The 18,448-nt window shown below is 61.5% G+C and overlaps 1 protein-coding gene across 1 annotated transcript in view; it reads right to left on the reverse strand.

Annotated features, from left to right (window-relative positions):
- The window catches only part of EFNB1 (ephrin B1), a 55,807-nt gene extending 38,015 nt beyond the window's left edge, over nucleotides 1-17,792 (reverse strand). The window contains exon 1 of the mRNA XM_080553488.1: nucleotides 17,465-17,792. Within this exon, the coding sequence (XP_080409614.1) occupies nucleotides 17,465-17,580 (116 nt within the window). The 5' untranslated portion in view covers nucleotides 17,581-17,792. The remainder of the gene's footprint in view (nucleotides 1-17,464) is intronic.
- Nucleotides 17,793-18,448: the final 656 nt, after the last annotated feature.

An 18,448-nucleotide genomic window follows, 5' to 3' on the forward strand; every position in this document is an offset into this window, starting at 1 on the left:
GAAGCACCGACTGCAGCACGGCACCGACCCAACACGAGCAAGCAGCAGCGCGGGGCCGCTGGTGGAGGCACCAGGGACCCGAGCTTCCCCAGTGCCCAGGGCGAGTCCTGATTTCATCCCCAGTTTGCATCGCCTGGAAGCAAGCAGAACATCGCTGCTCACCAAGGCCAGGGAGAAGAGGAGGGTTAGCGTAGCGTGACGGGCGAGAGGGAGGGCTCCGAGCGTCTTGTCAGCTTCCTGGAGCCCACATCAGACATCTGGGTGCCAGGAGCACGGGACAGATCCTGCGCCCACGATGCACCCACGGGGAAACGCCAGGCACTGGAGAGATCAACGCTGCCCGCAACCCCAGAGCACAGGAGTGACTCAAGGATGAGAAAAGAGTGGGAAAGCTTTGGGTGCACTTAGCTAATCCAAAAAATAAAAATAAAAATAAAAAAAAATCCCCCAGAAGGAGGTTCAACACCCTCCATAGGGAGAAACTTTGGGGCACCGAAGTCTCCATGCGGAGAGGCCAGCCAGGACAGGAGGCGCCGCTGCATGTCGGCTGCACGCTCCCCTTCCCCCAGAGCTCTGAAATAAATCAGTTGTCTTGTAGAGAAACGCATCATTGGCCTCAGGCACCAGCCTCAGCGCCGCTGAAACCAGAGGCAGACGGGTGGCCTGGGCCGTAAGGGTCCTGCCCAGCCCCGCCGCAGGCAGGCCGTCACGTAAGGATACGTGGGACGGGAGTCAAACGCCAAAGAGAAGGGGAAAAAAAAAATGTCCCGGGCTGATTATTTTATTTTCTACTGACAGTTTCAGCCGCGAAGGCCAATAAATCCCGATTACAGATTTTAAAAACGCTTCCTGCAGACACTTGGACCATCAAGGCAATTCCGGGCTCCCATAACTCCTGTTTTATGATGGTCATACATGTCAACTTTTCACGGAGCCCAGCATTTCAATAAAGATGACCATAAACCTAGATTAGAGATTAAAGGACTGACTCAGAAGTTTGTCAGAGGAAGAAACAAGTTTGTCTGCAGCCGCCTTGCACTTTTTAATGGCTGTTACAAATGGTTCATTTTTGACGCTTTTACGCCGGCTGTAAATTTCCCGGCTGCCGACAGCTTCACGCGCAGCGACAGCTCCGCAAAGGTGAAGGCGGCGCCTGCGTCCTGCGGGCAGGGGAGGGAAACGGAGCCGGAGCCGAGCTGGGAGCAGGCAGCAGTGAGGGGACAGACCCCGGCCCACGAGGCTGGGCCGGTGGGAAAGATCCAAGAGCTTCAAATCCACGGGACAGGAAAGCGCCACAACAAAGGAAAACAATGCACATGGACAAAATTCGGAGCAGGGAGGCTGCGGCGAGCCGCGGGGCGACGCGGGGACAGCCACGAGCCCGGCGCTCAGCTCCGGCAGCAGAGACGAGAAGTGACGGGCGGCCCTCTCCCGTCGAGATCGCTGGAGACAGCACAAACGCAGCCAAACGCCAGAACTGCCCGACCTTCCCGGCTCCTCTCCCCCCACCTGTCAAATCTCCCTCCCAGGGAGCAGCTCTGTCCCCGTTTCTCCTCCTCTCCTCTTCGCAAGGTTAGCGGCTGCCAGGCAGAGGCAGGCGAGCACGTGGAGAGGTGACAGGAGGAGACCGACCGCCCCCAGCCCTCCCCTGGTCCCGACGAGCCGTGCCAAGCAGGATGGAGGTGCCTTTTGCACAATAAATGCCATGCATTTGTTTTGCTCTGGTTTACTGGATCAATCTGCTGCTTCCTTTTCATAAACGCTCTGCTGGGAGAAGAACAAAAAAAAAAAAAAGCAGCAGAAAGGAAGAAGAATGACTCACGACAATGCCACATCTCCACTAGCGCTGGAGAGCTGTGAGACGGTGCCAAGGACAAGGGCTGGGACCGGGCAAGATCAAAAGGACGACGGGGGCTGCAAAGCCAGCCCTCCCCAGAGCGGGGACAGGTTTGTGGGAGCCGCTCGCAGCACGGCCGGGACGCAGCCGTGCCCTCCTGAGGTTCAGTGAATGAGGCTCTCCAGTCGTTTGCTTTGAGAAGCGGTGGGCGAGGATGAATGCGGGGGCTCTGCCCAGCACCCAGCCCCTTTGCCTTTCCTCTCTCGCAAAAACACTTCTCCAAACCAAGCCTTAAATTCTGCCCTGTTCCCAACGCCCTGCCAGGAGGCAGATGAGGAGGAGGAGGAGGGGGAAGGTGACCGCTGGCTGGAGGTCTGTCCCTGCAAAGTGTGACCGTCCCCATCCCATTTCTGCCCGCCTGCCGGGCACGTGGGGCCACCGCTCGCTGGGACACGGGCAACGATGAGGACGGGAGGAACATTGGGTAATTGTAGGTGCACCCGACAAAGCGCCTTGGTGATCAAAAAGTGCCCTTTCCTGACCACATAAAGAGCCCCGGAGCTCTGCACGCTGAAGGGGGCCAGTGCCCTTTCTGCTGGTGTCTCTCAAAGTCCATCAAAAAGTCCCATTTACATCAAAATGCACTTCCAGACATGCTTCAATTTTACTTTTCCTCTTTCATCTCCTTCCACCCTCCCACCCCACCTCTGAGCTCTATTGTTCGCGCAGCATTCGCGGCATCTCGTGCCGCAGAGAAGGACAAGAAAGCTGCCAAAGTTAAAGAAACAGGACAGGAAGAATGAAGCTTTAAACTAAGCAAGAAGCCGGAATCGCTGCTGGTTGTGCTCCAGCATCCGAGCGGGGCACGAGGGTGCCCGCTGTTGGCGGCCGCCCCGGGGGGACGGCGCTGGCCGCGTCCCCAGCCCGGGGGACTCGAGCTGCCCCAGCCTCCGTCGCCGCTCGGGCTTTCTGGTCAGGCTCCGGCTGCCACAGATGGTTTTAATGAGCTTTAACAAAAGCCCCGGGCAACGGGGTTGGAATCAGCAGCCCTGCACCTTGCACGGAGCCGCTCGTTCCGCCTCCCCTCGGCGCGGCCGCACGCTCCCGGCCCCGAGCTGGGGCTGCCGGGGGCTGTCCCGAGCCGATGCCACCGCCGCAGCCCGGCAGCAGCGCTGCAAACCCCAGCCGGCAATGAAGTGCCCAGGGTGGGCAGCGCTGGGTTCGGGTCCCCCCCCCCCTCCAGATCAGGGGTTAAAAACGCAGAGGAGCTGGAGCGTTTTCTTCCAGTGCCGCGTTTTTCTTTGCTGTTTGGCAGCGGAAGCTGTTTCCCACCTGCCCTCCTTCATTAGGGTTTAATTAACTTCTTTCTTCTCCCAGGTCAGACCCCCCCAGGCTCCGCATCCCAGCGAGACGGGCGCAGCATCCACCAGCGACAGGGGAGTGGCAGGGAAAGGGAACTCTGGGGACACCCTTAGAAAAAGGGGCAGTTCCCCCGGGCTGACTGACATCCAAACCTAAGAGCAAAACCTGCTTCTGGTTAGGACAAGTGCAAACGAGCTTTAATTCCAGTCTGAAATCATTAAAGCCAAGCTGTAGTAGCGCGGCGTAATCCAGATGCCTTTCACCCAGCTCCCGTCCACTTCCCTTAGCACGGAGCTTTTTCAGCCCTTCCTTCCTATTGTCAAGTGTCTATTTTTAACCCCAAGCATTATTTCTCCCCGCACGGCTTCAGAAACTCTCTGGGGATGGTCTGGACTTGCTGAGCTTGTACATGGCAAAGTGACTCGACTCTCACCTTCAGAAGCACTAGAGAAAGCACGGGAGTCGTAAATTTCTCTCCGTTCACATTTTCCTTTCTCCTTCTCACCAAGCTTTGTCGAGGGCTAAAAGCAGGGGAAACTGCGGAGCAGCAGAACCTGCGCCCATCAGCCAGCAACACGAGGCGAGCCATTTTGCTCCCTCTTCTTCCCGGCACCTTTATCATCAGGCTACATTTACCCTTATTACAGTTAGCCTGAAAAAAAACCAAAACAAAAAAACCCAGCATCGATACCTATTGCCGGTGTAAATCAAGGTCAGAGCCACAGCCTCAAAATAGGTCGTAGGAACTGAGGCTCTTCTTCGCCAGGCGGGGGGAAGGAGCGCAGCGGAGCTCGATAAATGCGCAGGGACAGGCGCGCGAGGGAGAAGGCATTTTCCTGGGCTGAGAGCAGCGGCTAGCAGCGCCCCACGCCTCCCTTTCACCTGACAGCCCTGGTGCCGCACGGCAATAATTAACAGGAAGGTCAGCAGCGAAGCAGTTTCGGAATCTCTACCTTGAGGAAAGTTTATCAAAACAAGGCACCATTTGTAAGGCAACGCCACCTCCTTTGAGTAATTCATGAAGTGCTGCGAGCCCGGCGCTGAACGCCGGGAGATAAGCCCGCGTCCCACCGCACCAGCACATTTGCGCTGCATTAGCCAGATGTTTACATTACTTGGCATTAAGAACCAATAAATAATCATTAATACTATTGCTAGCGCCGATGCTCTGCGCACGAAAGCCCGGATGCCAAAAAAACACAGCCTCCGCAGCACAAACAGCCCGAGGCGACGGGAGCCGCAGGGCCGCGGGAGAAGGGGAGGGCAGGCTGCTTCGGAGCTCGTTTCGGAGCTCGGCCCGCGGAGCACAATGGAGCGAGCGCTGCCAATTCTGCATTTCATCACGAGTCCCACCGCGCTCCGCATTTTTCAGAAAGCCCCAGCTCGGGGGCTCACGTAACCGGCAGAGGCTCAGCTGCAGCCCACGAGCCTCCCCCCGCTCCCACCAAAGCGCGGCGATGCCCCGGCCGCCGGCACCACGGGGGGACCCGCAGCCACCCCGACGTGATTCATTTCGGTTCATTCGAGACCGCTGGGGCCGGCCCCGGCTTTTGGCTGAGTCCCGCGCTCGGCGAGGCTGGCAGGGAGGAACACACACGGCACCGGTGTCCCGGCGCGGGGAGGGAGCATCTGGAAGCAATTAGCCCACCACTTCACTATCTGTCACCCTCTCTCAATACTTGCGTAAGGAAACCATTCGTGCTATCAACAGATCTCTTTATCTTCCATAAACGGGGAGCACAATTCCCCCGAGCCCCTGCGAGACGTTGGCTTCCCAAAGGGGGGTGCGGGTGGGACCCCTCCCGCAGGGCGCAGGACGCGGGGGTGACCGGGGCGCACGGGGCGGCATCAGCAGGAGAACGGCTCCTGCCACGGGGAAGCGGGAGCTCCTCAGCTCTGCCCGCACACCGGTACGAAGCCACAGCACGCTCATGCCCTGCCTGCAAGCCCCGTGTCCTACAGATCTCGAACTGCTTTGCGGGCACGGATTAACTCCGGCAGCTCCGCAGCAGGGCCTGCGCACCTCCACCCCCAACCCTTGCTTCTCCCAGAAAGGAGAAAGAAGGAAGGGACAAAGGGCTGCTCCCCGGACAGGCAGCCCTCAGCTGCCACCAAACACCTCCTTTCCCTGCTCCTCACACCGCCACCCCCAGCACCGACGGGTGCCCCGCTCCGAAGCGAGGAGGAACGGAGCAAGGAGCGGTGCGGGGACGTCCCCCCGCAAACCAAGGCGGGCAGCCCCGCTGCCGGACAGGGGGCACCCGGCACCCGCCTCTGTTCGGAGCAGAACAACAAAGGGAGGTGGTTTTGGAAAACTTTCGTGCCTCTCCTGGATGTTATGAAACCGGCGAAGGAGCATGAAACTGCCTGCCGTGGGTGGGAACACCCAGGGCTATATGAACAGTGCTCCAGGATTCCTGCGCTGTATGGGAAAGCACGCTGCTCTCCCCCACCCTACACACACCCTGGCAGGAGGTTTTTTATTATTTTTTCCTGAGAGAGATGGGATAAGCATAAACAACCCCAACAGCCCTACACGCAGGGGGTAATTAGGGAAGCAGCTCCCATCACTAACCAAGTCAGGGCAAAGATCAAAAGCGTAACCAAGCGTTAAACCTCCCTGCTACCCGGAACCTCTCCTCCCGAAGGGACTCGCATGGGACCCCCCCTCACTCGCTGTCCCCCCGCATGCCACCGAGCCCCCCGACCCCAGGAGCAGTGCAGGGCCCGTCCCTGTCACACGGGACCGTCACCAGAGCTGGTCCCTGGGAGGGCTCAGGGTACCGGCTGCTCCCACCACCGCCCCCGGTGCCGTTCCCTACCCATCCCTTTGGGACCAAAGTTTAATTTCACAAAGGCGCACACAAAGGAGCGGCCCTGGAGGTGTTTCCTTGGCCGATCCAGGGAGGAAAAAACCCAAGAGCCAAGGTGGGCAGGCTGCCTCGTGCACCGGGGTGCTGGGTGCCAACCCAAGCACCCGCAGCCACCAAAGCTGCCGGGGTTGTGCCCCTCTCCTTGCCTTCACCACTGCTGCAGGGGTGGCTCCAGCATCCCACAGCTTTCCTCCATCCCCTATCTCTACCGATGAGCTTTTGTTTAAATCTGGGTGAGCAAAAAGAACAAATAAAACCAGTTATCCAACTGCAGCAGCACCAGCGCTCTCCCAAGAGCTTCGGGAACGCCGCCGTGCTGGTGCAGGAGCAAGCACCCATGCTCCAGAGGGGTGGGAGGCAGCTCGGCACACGATGCCCGCTCCTGTCCTTGCCTCTGCCAGCCCTGACCCTGCCACCTGGCCAGGCTGTCGCTGTCCCCGAGCCCAGCAATTAGCCACAGCCACCATGGGGAGCATGGGGGGAGCACGGCGTGGGCACGCACGCCACTCCGGACACGCAGGCAGCGGCGCGCACCCAGGACGTGTCTCCGCAGAGTTTACGCCGAGTAAGAATAATACAAGCTTAAAAACAAACACAGCTGAAGGGGAAATTCCAGCCGCCTTCAGCTCTTCGCACCTCCGAGCCGCTTCCTGAAACTTTAAGCCAAGCAGGCCCCCGCTCTCCCCGGCCAGGACGGGGCTTCGGGCACCGCAGCGATGTGGGGCACAGAGCTCCGAGCCCCCACTGCCCACAGCACCGGGGGGCCCTGCCCCACCTCGGAGCAGAGCATCTCCTCCTGCTGCTGCTACGAGGGAGGCTGGAACAATGTGGCACACTGCTGCCAGCTCCGGAGGGGACAGCCCGTGACGCACGGCTGCCGAAGGACAATGCAGGGGGCAGCCAGGTGCTGGGGGACCGCAGCGAGCCCGGAGCCAAGCCCAGAGCCAAGCCCCCAGCCCCTGCTCCGCACAGGCAAGATGCAGCGCCCCGTCTTGCCAGGGCAGCGGGGCTCTAGCGGCCAGAGCATGGTGCCAGAAGCCCCCCGCCAGCCGCAGCACTTCCCAAAGGCCGGGCCACGCGGCAGACGCATGGGCTGGACCCGGGCTTGCTCGGGGTTCGAGTCAGCAACACGAGCTCGCCGCGCTCCGGCCCCCACGCCTCCCGCAGGAGAGGGGCTGCTCGCTGATGCATCGGCCAGGCCTTCCCCTCCCACCTCAGGACAGGTTTTTTTTCATGTTTTCTTAAAAAAAAATCTTATTCTGAAATAATTGACTAATTGGCCAAGCCCCAGTTCTGTGCTCGGAGTGAATTCCAGGCTCGCTCTTGCATGAAGTGTTTATTAAATACATCAGAGCGGGAGATTAGGATAAATCACAACACCGGGCAAGCCAGAGAAACCGGGCGGTGCCCGCGCGGGGAGGCAGCGCCAGGTGGAAATTTCCCATCGCGCCCAGAGGGAGGAAGCCCAGAATTAATCCCGGGCGGCCCCCGCAGAGCTCCCCGGGCCCGGCGGGCCGTGAGTCAGCCTGGCCGGCACGCCGCGGGCCCCCCCGGCACACCGGGACGCACGGCGCACGAGGTGGCCCCCAGGGACACAGCCACTGCTGCCCCCAGCCCTGGCCACGGAGGGCCACATCCCCCTCCCCGCGCCAAGGGCTGCCCCCCTCCCTTTAATCCCAAGCGCCAAAGCAGAGCCCTTTTAGGGGAAAGTGTAACGCAATACCTGGAAAATTTCTCCCACCCGCTCTTCGCTGCCGGCTGCCAAATTTAAAACATATTTGCTGCTCCGCGCTGAAGAAATGTAACCTGCTGCTTAATTCCAGCGCACTGATTCTTTGGGGGCAGCGAAAAAATTCGCGCTGCCGCGCGCGGCTCCTCTCCTTACACACCACAGCCCGGGGGGGGGGGAGCACCGGGAGCCAGCTGGGGCCGTCCCGCGCCCCGACGGGGAGGGCTGGGGGGCTCTGCAGGGCCGGCAGCGGCGGCCGCGGGAGGGGACACGGGTGGCAGCCACCCCCTGAGCGCACGGCGGCGAGGCTGCTGGCATCGCCCTGGGCCCGCTGTGCCTGCGGGAGGAAGCGGGAGCAGCGGCAGCTCGGCCGGAGGGCTGCTCGGGGACATGCAGGGACACCCAGGCAGGCTCACGGCGAGGGCACCGCACCCGCCCCAGGCACACGGGAGGAGAGAGCAAGAAGGCTGGGAGCATCCCGGGCTCAGCAAAGCGTCTGAAAGAGGTACCACCAGCCCCAAAGCCCTTCAGACACAAAGCGCAGCTGCCAGAGAAAGGGACAGGAGCCACCCCAACCCTGTAGGAAGCGGACCCGTGCTGGGGACCCTGCTCCAAGGACAGTGGCACCCCTCCTCTCCTCGTCTCACAGCCCTGAGCCCCCTCAGCCCGAGCAGCCCCCAGCCCCTGCCTGCCAGTCCGAGGCTGCAGGAATTTTCCAGAGGGGCTCGGTTTGTAAGCAAAGGCTGCGGGAGTGGAAAAAGCCTGCCGAGGTGCGGGCCGGCCGGGCTGGGGGCTGGGGGAGGGCACAATGTGTTTAGCAGACTGAGCGATCCGACAGGGCCCATTAAAGGAAACAATTTGTAATACAATAATTATTATGTCGTTTCTCTGGACTCCTTCCTAAGCCTCTCTTTAAACAGTTAGAGGCTTGACGTGCCTGTATAAAACAGACATGATCTGTGGGGCTGAGGATGCTTAAGTGCCCGCATGTGTCGAGACGACGCAGACAGCGGTGGACGCATGGGGCGCGCCCGACGCTCGCCCGGATCCTGCGACCGCCGGACCCGCTGCGGCCACGGCCCCCGTGGAGCCGAGCCCCAGGCATCCTCCAAGCAGGGAGAAGCCATCCGGCAGCGAGAAACCCTCCCCGTGCCGCGCTGGGCACGGAGCCGCGGCCGCCGGAGCCCCTGGCAGAGCCGGCCCGGTACGCGTCCTGGCAGCGTGGCCGGGACCCCCAGCTCCCCCGGCTCGCGCTGGCTCCGCTTTTATGCTCTGAAGTCCTCGGCCGCACATCTGAAGAAAGCAGCGGTAGCGAACAAGAGAGCGAGAGGACGGGAGAGCAAGCAACACAAATCCCCAGGATAATGAGCCCGGAGGAGGGAGACGGTGGGCTCTGTCTGAGAAGGGAGCCGTGCTTTTATTGGAGAGGCCTAAAAGGGCTATAAATCCTCGGATTCAAAGGCGAGCTCGAGCTCTTTCAAGTCTGAGGAAGGCCTGGGATGTGTCAGCCGGGAGGACTAACCGCACCGCGTCCCCTGCTGAAGTGGCCTCTTCAGCAAAGCTGTTCTGCAGCTCGGGATATTACACCCAGATCCTTTCCATATGCCGCCCGGGCGGCTGCAGAGGGCTGTGCCGGCAGCCCCCCCGCCTGCCCGTGCCCCCCCCCCGGCACTGGGGCAGCCCCAGCCCCGCTGCCACCCGCCCAAACCCCGCGCGCCGGAGGCACCCGCACGCGTCGCCCCTTTCCGAGGGGGATGGACGTAAGCTGCGCGGCCCCTCGAAGCCAGGTGGGGAAGGGGCTGGATTCCCGGGGGGGCCCCCAGACCTCCCCCTCGCGTTCGGCCGCGTTACTACAGCGAGGCCAGACAAAGGAACCCGGAGCACCCGGAGCACCCGCCGCCCGTGCCGCCAGCCCGGCACGCACCAGGCCGGCCGCGCGCGGGACCCGCCACGGTGCCAACGCGGGCGGCACGGGGAAAGGGGCACCGAGTCCTCGCCTCGCCTCTGCCACCGAGGTGTGCGCAGCGCTGCAGCCGCCCCTCAGCCTCAGCGGGAAGGAAAAGCCGCCCGCGTTCGGCGATCAGTGTTAGCGGTGTATCGGTACCGATGAGCAGCACGAGCGCGCGTTGCTTCCCCGCGGCACGCACCCGGACGCTGCCACACACCAAAAGCCACGTCCCTACTGCGAGCGGGGCGGCTGCTGCCCAGCGCAGGGAAAGGACACTGGTGTCCCCTCGCTGCTCGGGGTGGCCGGGAGGGACACAGGGCTTGGGAGCCCCCAACCTCGCCAGGACCCTTCTCCCCAGGGAGGGCACCTCTCTGGGTGCAGACAGGGACCGGGACGGCGCTTCCTAACCCCCTGCCTTTCTAACCCTCCACCTAAAGGCAGGCCCAGGCTGGGGACACGAGGAACACCCCTCAGACATCGCGCTGCCAGCACCAGCGAGCTGCCCACGTGAGCTGGGCTAACAGCGAGGCTCCAGGCGCTGCCCAGCCCCTCCCGGGGCACAGCACCCCCAATTACAGCGGGTACCGCCACGCACCGAGCAGGGTGGCAGACATTTGCTGCTCCGTGCGGAGCCAGGCGAAGCCCTCCCAGAGCCCTGCCCCGGTGCCAGGCGTGGGGCTGTCCCTGCGCACCTCCGTGCCCTGCTGGACACCGGTCCCGGGCTGTCTGGAGGGCACCGAGGGAAGTTCACAGACGGACACATCCGGGGTCTGGCCTCTCCTTCACTCACACCCAAATGTCACAACACTAACAAAACCACAAAGGCCGAACTTCAGATCCAGGAAAAACAGGAAAGGACAACTTAGACTTGGGGGAAAAAGGCATCCGGGAGGCGTGCCACCAGCCCATCGTAGCAGAACAGCCGTCACCTGCTGCGCCTCCAGCCCGTGCCTCCCCGCCTCTCCCTGAGCGCAGCCCAGGCCCCCTCACCTGCCCCCTCCCCGGCAGCAAAACCCACGGGCTCAGGGCAGGCAGCCCACCTGGGACGGGCTGCAGCCCGTAAGGGGTATTGCAGAGCAGCCAAGCCGGGGTTAAAATCGCTGGCATGGCTGGAGCGCAGCTGCTCCGCTCAGCCTGAGCGGCTCTGCCACGGCGGCACCTGAGCGGTGCCAGACCCCGCGCGGGGGCACCCACGGGGAGAGCTGCCACGCGCTCAGACCCAGGGCACACCAACACCAGCACGAGCAAACCCCCCCCAAAACTGCCCCTTGCTGCAGAGTGGGCAGTGAGCAGAGCCTGGGGTGCCCCGCAGGCACCTCCCTGCGCCACGCACCCATCCAGCCCAGCCCAGCAGGTTTAGCCCCAGCTTGTCCAACGCATCTTGGACCGAGCCTGGATGGACTGGAAGAGCTGAAAAAGCCTCAAAAGCACGGGCATCCCGCTGCTGCACGCCCGGTACCATGCACGGTGCTACCCAGAGCCCGGCATCGGGACCCTCCAAGCAGGGACAGGGCCCTGCCTCTCCAGTATAGCTACTGGCTGAGCACCGGGGCTGAACTGGGGACAGCACGCGAGTGGCAGGAAAAGCCTCCTCGGAGGATGCTTGGTGTGCTGCCCACGCTCGGCCTCACAGCCCCCGAGAACAGGAGGGGTGGCACCAGCCCAGCACAACGCGACACCTCCTGCTCCCAGGGGGATGCTGAGGAGGCGCCTTCCCTGTTACAGCAACCGCCCGAAGCGGGGAATGGGAAGGGAAACGTAAAAAGCAGCAGAAAGCAGCAAAAAGGAGCCCGGCTCTCCATGGCCGAGCACAACAAAAGCCCCGCACCAGCGCCACATTCCTGCCCAGATGCGACGCCGCGATAGCGCCGAGCCCGGAGTCCTCCTCCTGCTCTCCTGATACAAGCAATCATTAATTAGACACAGAATGGATTTCAGCTTTGTTTCTCCCCACCCTGTTTCGGCTGCCAGACTCCAAGTAGCATGTGCTACTGATCGCTACAAGATGTTTTCCCACCGGACTCCGGCGCTCCTCGGGCAGATTGGCTTCCGAGCAGCGATGCCGCTGCTGCTGCGACGGGGGGGTGCCGCCAGCGGGACGGAGCCGGGCGGCGGGGCCACGGGGGGCGCGCGAGGCCGGGGATCCCACACAGAACACGGGGTCGGTCCCACTGGCGAGCCACCAGTTCCCGGGGAACACCTCCCGATGCGTGCCCCGCAAAGGGCTGCGCAGCTCCAGCGCCCTCTGCGCCCCCAGGGGCTGCCCGGAGGGGACCCCAGCCCCGCAGCGAACCTGTGCCAGGCGAGGACGAGGGGAACGGCACGCCTCTGCTGCGGGGGACCCACGGGCAGCTTACAGCTAGGAGACACTGACGCCAGGCCCAGGAGCTGCCCGGCCGAGCCCCGTGCAGGAGCCATACAAAAGCCCCAGCTCTGTCGCCGCTCCCGACACAGCTCCAAGGAACTGCAGCAGCTGTTTTGCTCTGGAGAAAGCTACGGCTCCTTTTACAATCAATCAGCCACCCCATCACGGCTCTTTTTTGCCTTTTAAAGGAAGCAGTTAAAACCATTTTATAGAATCCAGTGGTATTTACCCAGCTACTGCAATAGCCGCAGCTCGGCGTTCACTTTTTTTTTTTTTTTTAATTTAAGTTAATGAAGCCATTCCCGAGAGACACGCAGGCAGCCCCGGGTGCCCCCTTCCCCCAGGAGGGAGCAGAAGGGGAGCTGCGCCCCGAGGACCCTCGCGGCGGCACCCAGGGCGCGGGTCCCCTGCCACGACCTCCTGGCACGCTCGGAAGGGGCTCCTTCGTTCCAGAGGGAAACATGAAGCCGGATTCAGACTGTCCAGGCTTGCTTAATCCAAACCAGTCTTCGGAGATTAGGCAAAGCCCCTCGGATGCAGCAGGCGAAGGTGCACGCACGCCATAAGATCGGTTACGTGGCCATCTGGATGCCCCGGACCCCACGAGCCAGGGGCCAGGGCCGCAGCGCCCGGCCCCGTTCTCCCCACAAGGACAACGTCCCCGGCGGCACCACGAGCCAAACACGTTTTTTAATTAAAAATAAGCAGCGTGTTTTCAATATTTCCCAACTCCTTACACTGCGGAGCGCCTCATGCGCCCACTAGTACGGTAATTAAATTACATCTGCTCCGACAAGTGTTAGCCCACTGATGCAAAGCTGCAGGCCAACTCTTCCCAGCGAAAACAGCTTTCCCGCAAGCACTTTGTCCCTCATAAAAGGCATTAAAAAAAGCAAAGATACACCAGGCTTCAAACTCAATGCTCACAGAATTCAATAGGACACCATAATGTCATTAAAGACAGAATAAAAATACCACAAAGGATTAGACTTTTGTCTGCGTCTGGATTTTTTTTTCCTCCCCACCCCGCTTACTTTTTTATTTTTTAAATGCATTTGTTTTGTTTTTTAGAAAGTTGCTCGATGGCTCCGCAGAGCCAGCAAGTGAGCAGATCTGAGTAAAATTTATATGAGAGAAAGAGAGAAAAGCAGAGCTGCAATGACCGATTCTTAAAAGCTCCATGGATGATGTGTCCCATTTCCCCCACCTCCTTATTAAAATGCTTTCTGGAAAGGCGAATTCCAGCCTGAAATGAATTTTCCAAACCATATTTTATTAGGAATGCTTCCTTTTAACGTTCGGCACAGGAGCCCACCAGGGTCAATATTTCTCCAGAATTATAGTCGGGGGATTTCAGAAAAGATTTAGTCAGAATTTCTGTGCAATTCCAGGTTGTTTAACAATAGCGAGCTCCAACCAACAACCCCGAACGCTAACTGCTAAGTAGCAAAAGGGCCGATTAAATCATTGAAACCACACTTCAGCTCCCCCCTCCCATAAACGCAGAGAATGGTTTTCAAAAAGCCCCCTTCAGACATGATGGAATAAAATTAAAACCATATTGGTTCGCTGAGACCCCTTAAAGAGGCTCTGCTCACATCCCAAGAAAAGCTCGCTCAAAGGGGATCTAATTGAGCCTAAACTTGTCCCAAGCATAGGTTTGCGAAAATTGTAACCTTTTATCCTGCGAAAGCATTTCTGGGCCTGTTTTTCTTTCCTTCCCCCCCCCCCTTTAAAGACACAGAGTTATTCACAACACAAAAGCAGTCACGATCCACTTCTGGCTTTTGAACGAGCACCCAGAAGCAGAAGGGAAGCATTTTCCCCGGCACCGAGTGCAGTGCTAACGATTAAGATATTCCTAACTCATTTAAGAACGTTAGGAAATTGCTCTTGGTATCAGACGTGTTATCAGTGCCCCTTAATAACAAACATCAGATCAGAAACCTGCCCGTGACACACCGACGGAGTCCCACACTCACACTTCACAGGAGCAGCAGCCCAGAGAAGAAAAGGGCAGAAAAATATTTTCATTATTTACAGTGACACTATCAAGGCCGAGCGGTCCAGCGCACGACACTTTTTCCTTGTGTCTGCTGGAAAATTCCACTTAACGGTGTTATTTTTGAAGGCTTTAGCTCTCTTTACTCCGAAAACAGGCAGGCACCCCGGTGCCGCGGCCGGGCAGAGCCGACAAAGGTGGGCTGGGGCTCTCCCCAGGCACCACGAACAGGCTCTGGAGAGCCCAAAGCACCCCAGAGCACACGCAGGGGTTTTGTAATGTTTTCCGGGCCAGGGAAAGTAATCCCAGCCGAACAAAGAGCGTGGGTTTCCGGCACGGGGCTACTCGCGGCGCACGCTTCCCAGGCCATTTCTCAGAAACGTGCTCGCTCGATTGTGTTCGCTGGCAAGAGCGGCTCTGAAGAGGTCCTGCCTCATTCCGCGCGCCCTGCAGAAACCCGAGGAGGAGCACGAAGGCATAAAGAAGCGAGGAAAAAGAAGAGAGAAGGAAAGAGAGGGAAGTTTGAGGGGCGTTGGGTAATCTGGAACGGGAACCAGCCCCAACACGAGCAAACGCGGACGGAGGGCGCGAGGCACCGCGGCCCAGCCGGAGCTCCAGACGCAGCGGGCGGGTGAGGAACCAAGGCCCCACGGCAGGCACCGGCGCCCCGCCGCCTCCCGGAGCCTCTGCTCACCTAAGACGCCTGGCCTTCCTCGCCTAGCACGACGCTCACTAGGACACCCTCTGCAGAACCCATCCTGCCCCGGCCACAGCACCCGCGGAGCCGTTTCTGGGCGGCTGCGCTGCCATTTCGGGCCCTTCCACCTCCTCCTGCCACCACCGCGGTGACAAACCAGGCGGTGCCCCCACGGGTGGGTGCTACAGCAGCGGGGCTGCCCCCAGACCGAGCCGCGCAGCCCCACGCTGCAGCGAGCACGACGCCCCACAGCCGCCCGCAGCTCCGGGGCGCAGCCAGCCCGCTGCAAACCCAGCGAGAACGCAGGGAGCGAACGGGTCACCGACACCCGCAGCTCCACTGCCACCCTGCCACGGGGACACCCGCGAGGCCACCGGGCCCGGGGCTTCGCGCGGGGACAGCGGCGGGCAGCTCGCAGGCCCCTGCGGAGGGATCGGAAAAGTTCCCCCGCATCCAGCCCCGAGCGGAGCCGCGCTCCACACCAGCGGGGTCGTTACTGCCATGGACGCCTCCCAACTTTCCAGGCCTTGACAATTTAATAAATGCAAACGCCAATAAACCAGGCTCGCTCGAGCAGGGGCAAGCTTCCCAGCTGCGGGTGAGCACCAGCAGCGCGGCGGCACCCCCGGCCGCTGGGATCGGCCGTGCCGAGCGGCCCCGGGAATTCTCGCCCTGCTCTGGGCAAAGACGACGCAATTGCCAAGCGCACGACGCGGGGAAGGAACGGCCTCCCCTCGCTGCCCGGCTTCACACGCATCTACCTGCACGTTGCTCAAGCTAACGCAACAAACTCAAAGAGATTTCTATCTCCAACTGCCCTTCTTGAAATAAGAAGGTGGCGGTTTCTGGAACCAATTTGCTTTCTCCTCGCTCCCCGCCCCCCCAGCCCTTCGTGCTGACATAGCAGACTTATAAACACAAAAGATCAATTCCTAAGGGTAAAAGTTCCTTTGCTTTTTGCTTCGAGCTAACAGGCAAATCTTCAAAAGGGAGGAAAAAAAAAATCCAAGTAGGAGAATTTACTTATTGCAGTTCTTAAACCACCAGAGATCTCTTCCCAGCCTTTCCAACACACTGAATTCAGGAGTTTATGCGCAGCGAAGTTGCCCCACACACACACACCCAAAAAAAGATAAATGTTTGGTTTTCGCTTAAGTGTCCAACTGGAGAGGGCTCCCAAACCGTGTCAGTTTTCTCCAGCTCTCAAGAACTTTTCTTTTTGTTCTTGAGAAATGCGGTGGGGGTGGGAAATCAAGATAAAAAGCTGGACTTTTTTTTTTTTTTAAACTAAGAAGAGAAGGGGCTAAGATAAACAAACAGCCCGCGATTTACAAGATAAAGCCCAGCAAGAGGGCTACCAAAAACATCCTGATACAATCGGGCCCAAAACATCGATAGGTCATTAGTAACCATGTCGAGCGCTTAAACATCTTTTAAAGCTTTTCCTCACTCTCTATTCCAGGCATGCTGGAAGGGCGACGCTCATTGTCCGCGGTTTTAAGCCCCGAGCGCAGCGGGCAGGGGCTGGGGGAGGCGGCAGCGAGCGCTGGAAGCCCCCCGCGCCCCCCCCTCGCTCCGCCGCCCCCCAAACGCAGCCGCCCCCGGCCGGGGGGGGGGAGAAGCGCCTCTCCCTTCGCCCCCCCACGCACCTGCTTTTGGGGCCAAAAGCGCCGTTTCCGAGGCTCTGCAGGGCCGCCCGCCCCCACGGGGGGGGGGGGGGGCAGGGACCCCCCCGGGGCCCCGAGCCCCGCCGCCCCCGCCCTGCCGGGCCCCAAAAACCGAGCCCCGCCGCTCCGCCCCCGCGGCGGGCAGAGCCCCCCCCGGCCCCCCCCCAGCTCCGGGGGCGTCCGCGGCCGCCAGGCCGGGGGGCTCGGCCCGCTCCCAGCCCCGCACCTACCGCCCGCCGGCGGCATTCCGCAGCTGCCTATTTATAACAGGGGAGCCACGGGGAGGGGGAAAAAAAAAAAAAGGAAAAAATAGCAGGCAGCCGAATATAGCCGCAGCCTTCGGCACACCGAAACGCGAGCGCGAAGCCGAGCCCGGGGTGGGAAGGGGGCGGCGAAGGAGCCGGCGGCGGGTCCCTGCCGGCGCCCAGCGGGTGCGGAGCGCGGGGCGCGGCGGCCGCAGGCGAGGAGCGGCGGCTGCGGGACGCTCTCGGTGCCGCCGGGCTGCCTCCAGGCGGGACGCGACACGCTCCCCAGATTCCGGACAAAAAAAAAAAGAAAAGAAAGAAAAAAAAAAAATTAAAAAAGCCACCACACGCTCGGGCAGCAGCCAAGCGTGCTGCGCGGCTGGAAACGAGCAAACCACCACCGGCTCGAGCTCTGCGCTTGTGCGGCGCTCCGCGGGCTCTGTATTCCAAGCGGGGATATTTCTATTTCTCTCCGTCCGTAGAAAGCCGCCGCCAGCTCCCGGGCGGCTCCGGCGTCCGAGGCGCGGCCGGCGGCAGGTCCGCACGCGGCGGGCGCTCTTCGCGGCTCCCCCGGCCGCTCCGCTTCCGAGGCCAGAGAGCGCGGGGCGATATTTTCTAAATATATATATATTTTTTTTTTTTTCTCTCTCGCTTTGCCTCTCTCTTTTTTTTTTTGCCACCGGGGGAAGGGCGAGGCGGGCGCCCCCCCGCACCCCCCGCGCCCCCGTGCCGCACGTACTTGGGGTTGCCGGCGCTCCAGGAGACGGGCTCCAGGCTCTTGGCGAGCGGCGCGGCCAGGCGGCACAGGGCGAGCAGCACGCCCAGCAGCCACCGCCCGCCGCGGGGCCGCGCCATCGTCCCTCGGCGGCGGGACGGCACCGGGCGTCAGGCGCCCATGCCGCGGGGGCGGCTCCGCTCCTCAGCCCCGCATCGGCGCCGCGCCGCCCGCGGGCAGCGCCCCGACGGCGGCTCCGCTCCTCCGCGCTCCGTGCCGGCCCGGCCCCGCCGCTCTCCGCGCCGTTCGTTCCCTTCCGTGCCGTCCCCTCCGGCGTCCCGGCTCGCACAGCGCCGCCGCCCGCCGCGCCGCCCCTCTACTCCCCCCGGCAGGCAGCGGCGCGGCCAACCCGAGGCGGCGCGGCCAATCGCCGAGCGCCCCGACGGGGCCTTCGAGCCGCCGGCACGCCCCTCCCCGCCCCCCCCGTCGGTTCTTAAAGGGATCGGGCCCCCGGTGCTCCCCCCGCCCCCAGACGAAGCGGGCGGGGCGGGGGGGACGGGGACGGGGCCGGGCCGTCGGGGCGCCGCCGGGCGGCGGCGCCCCGACGGCCCGGCCCCGTCCCCGTCCCCCCCGCCCCGCCCCCGGGCTCAGCCGCGGTCCAATGGCGCCCCCTGGCGGCCGCGCACCGCCCGCTGATTGGCCCCGAGTGCGGCGCCGAGATTTGCCGGCCTTTCCCACGCCCCTCGGGACGGCACCGCGGCGGGGGTCGGGGCTGTTCCCAAACTGCGGGACTGATCCCAAAGTGAGGGATTGATCCCAAAATGAGGGATTGACCCCAAAATGAGGGATTGACACCAAAACGCGGAGTTCCCCCCAAAATGCAGAATTGCCCCCAAAATGAGGAATTGGACTAAAATAAGGAATTGATCCCAAAATGAGGAGTTCCCCCCAAAATGAGGGATTGACACCAAAATGAGGGATTGCCCCCAAAATGAGGAATTGGACCAA

This window comes from Anser brachyrhynchus, assembly GCF_964034855.1.
Source record: "Anser brachyrhynchus genome assembly, chromosome: 13".
In the NCBI taxonomy this organism is placed as follows: domain Eukaryota; kingdom Metazoa; phylum Chordata; class Aves; order Anseriformes; family Anatidae; genus Anser; species Anser brachyrhynchus.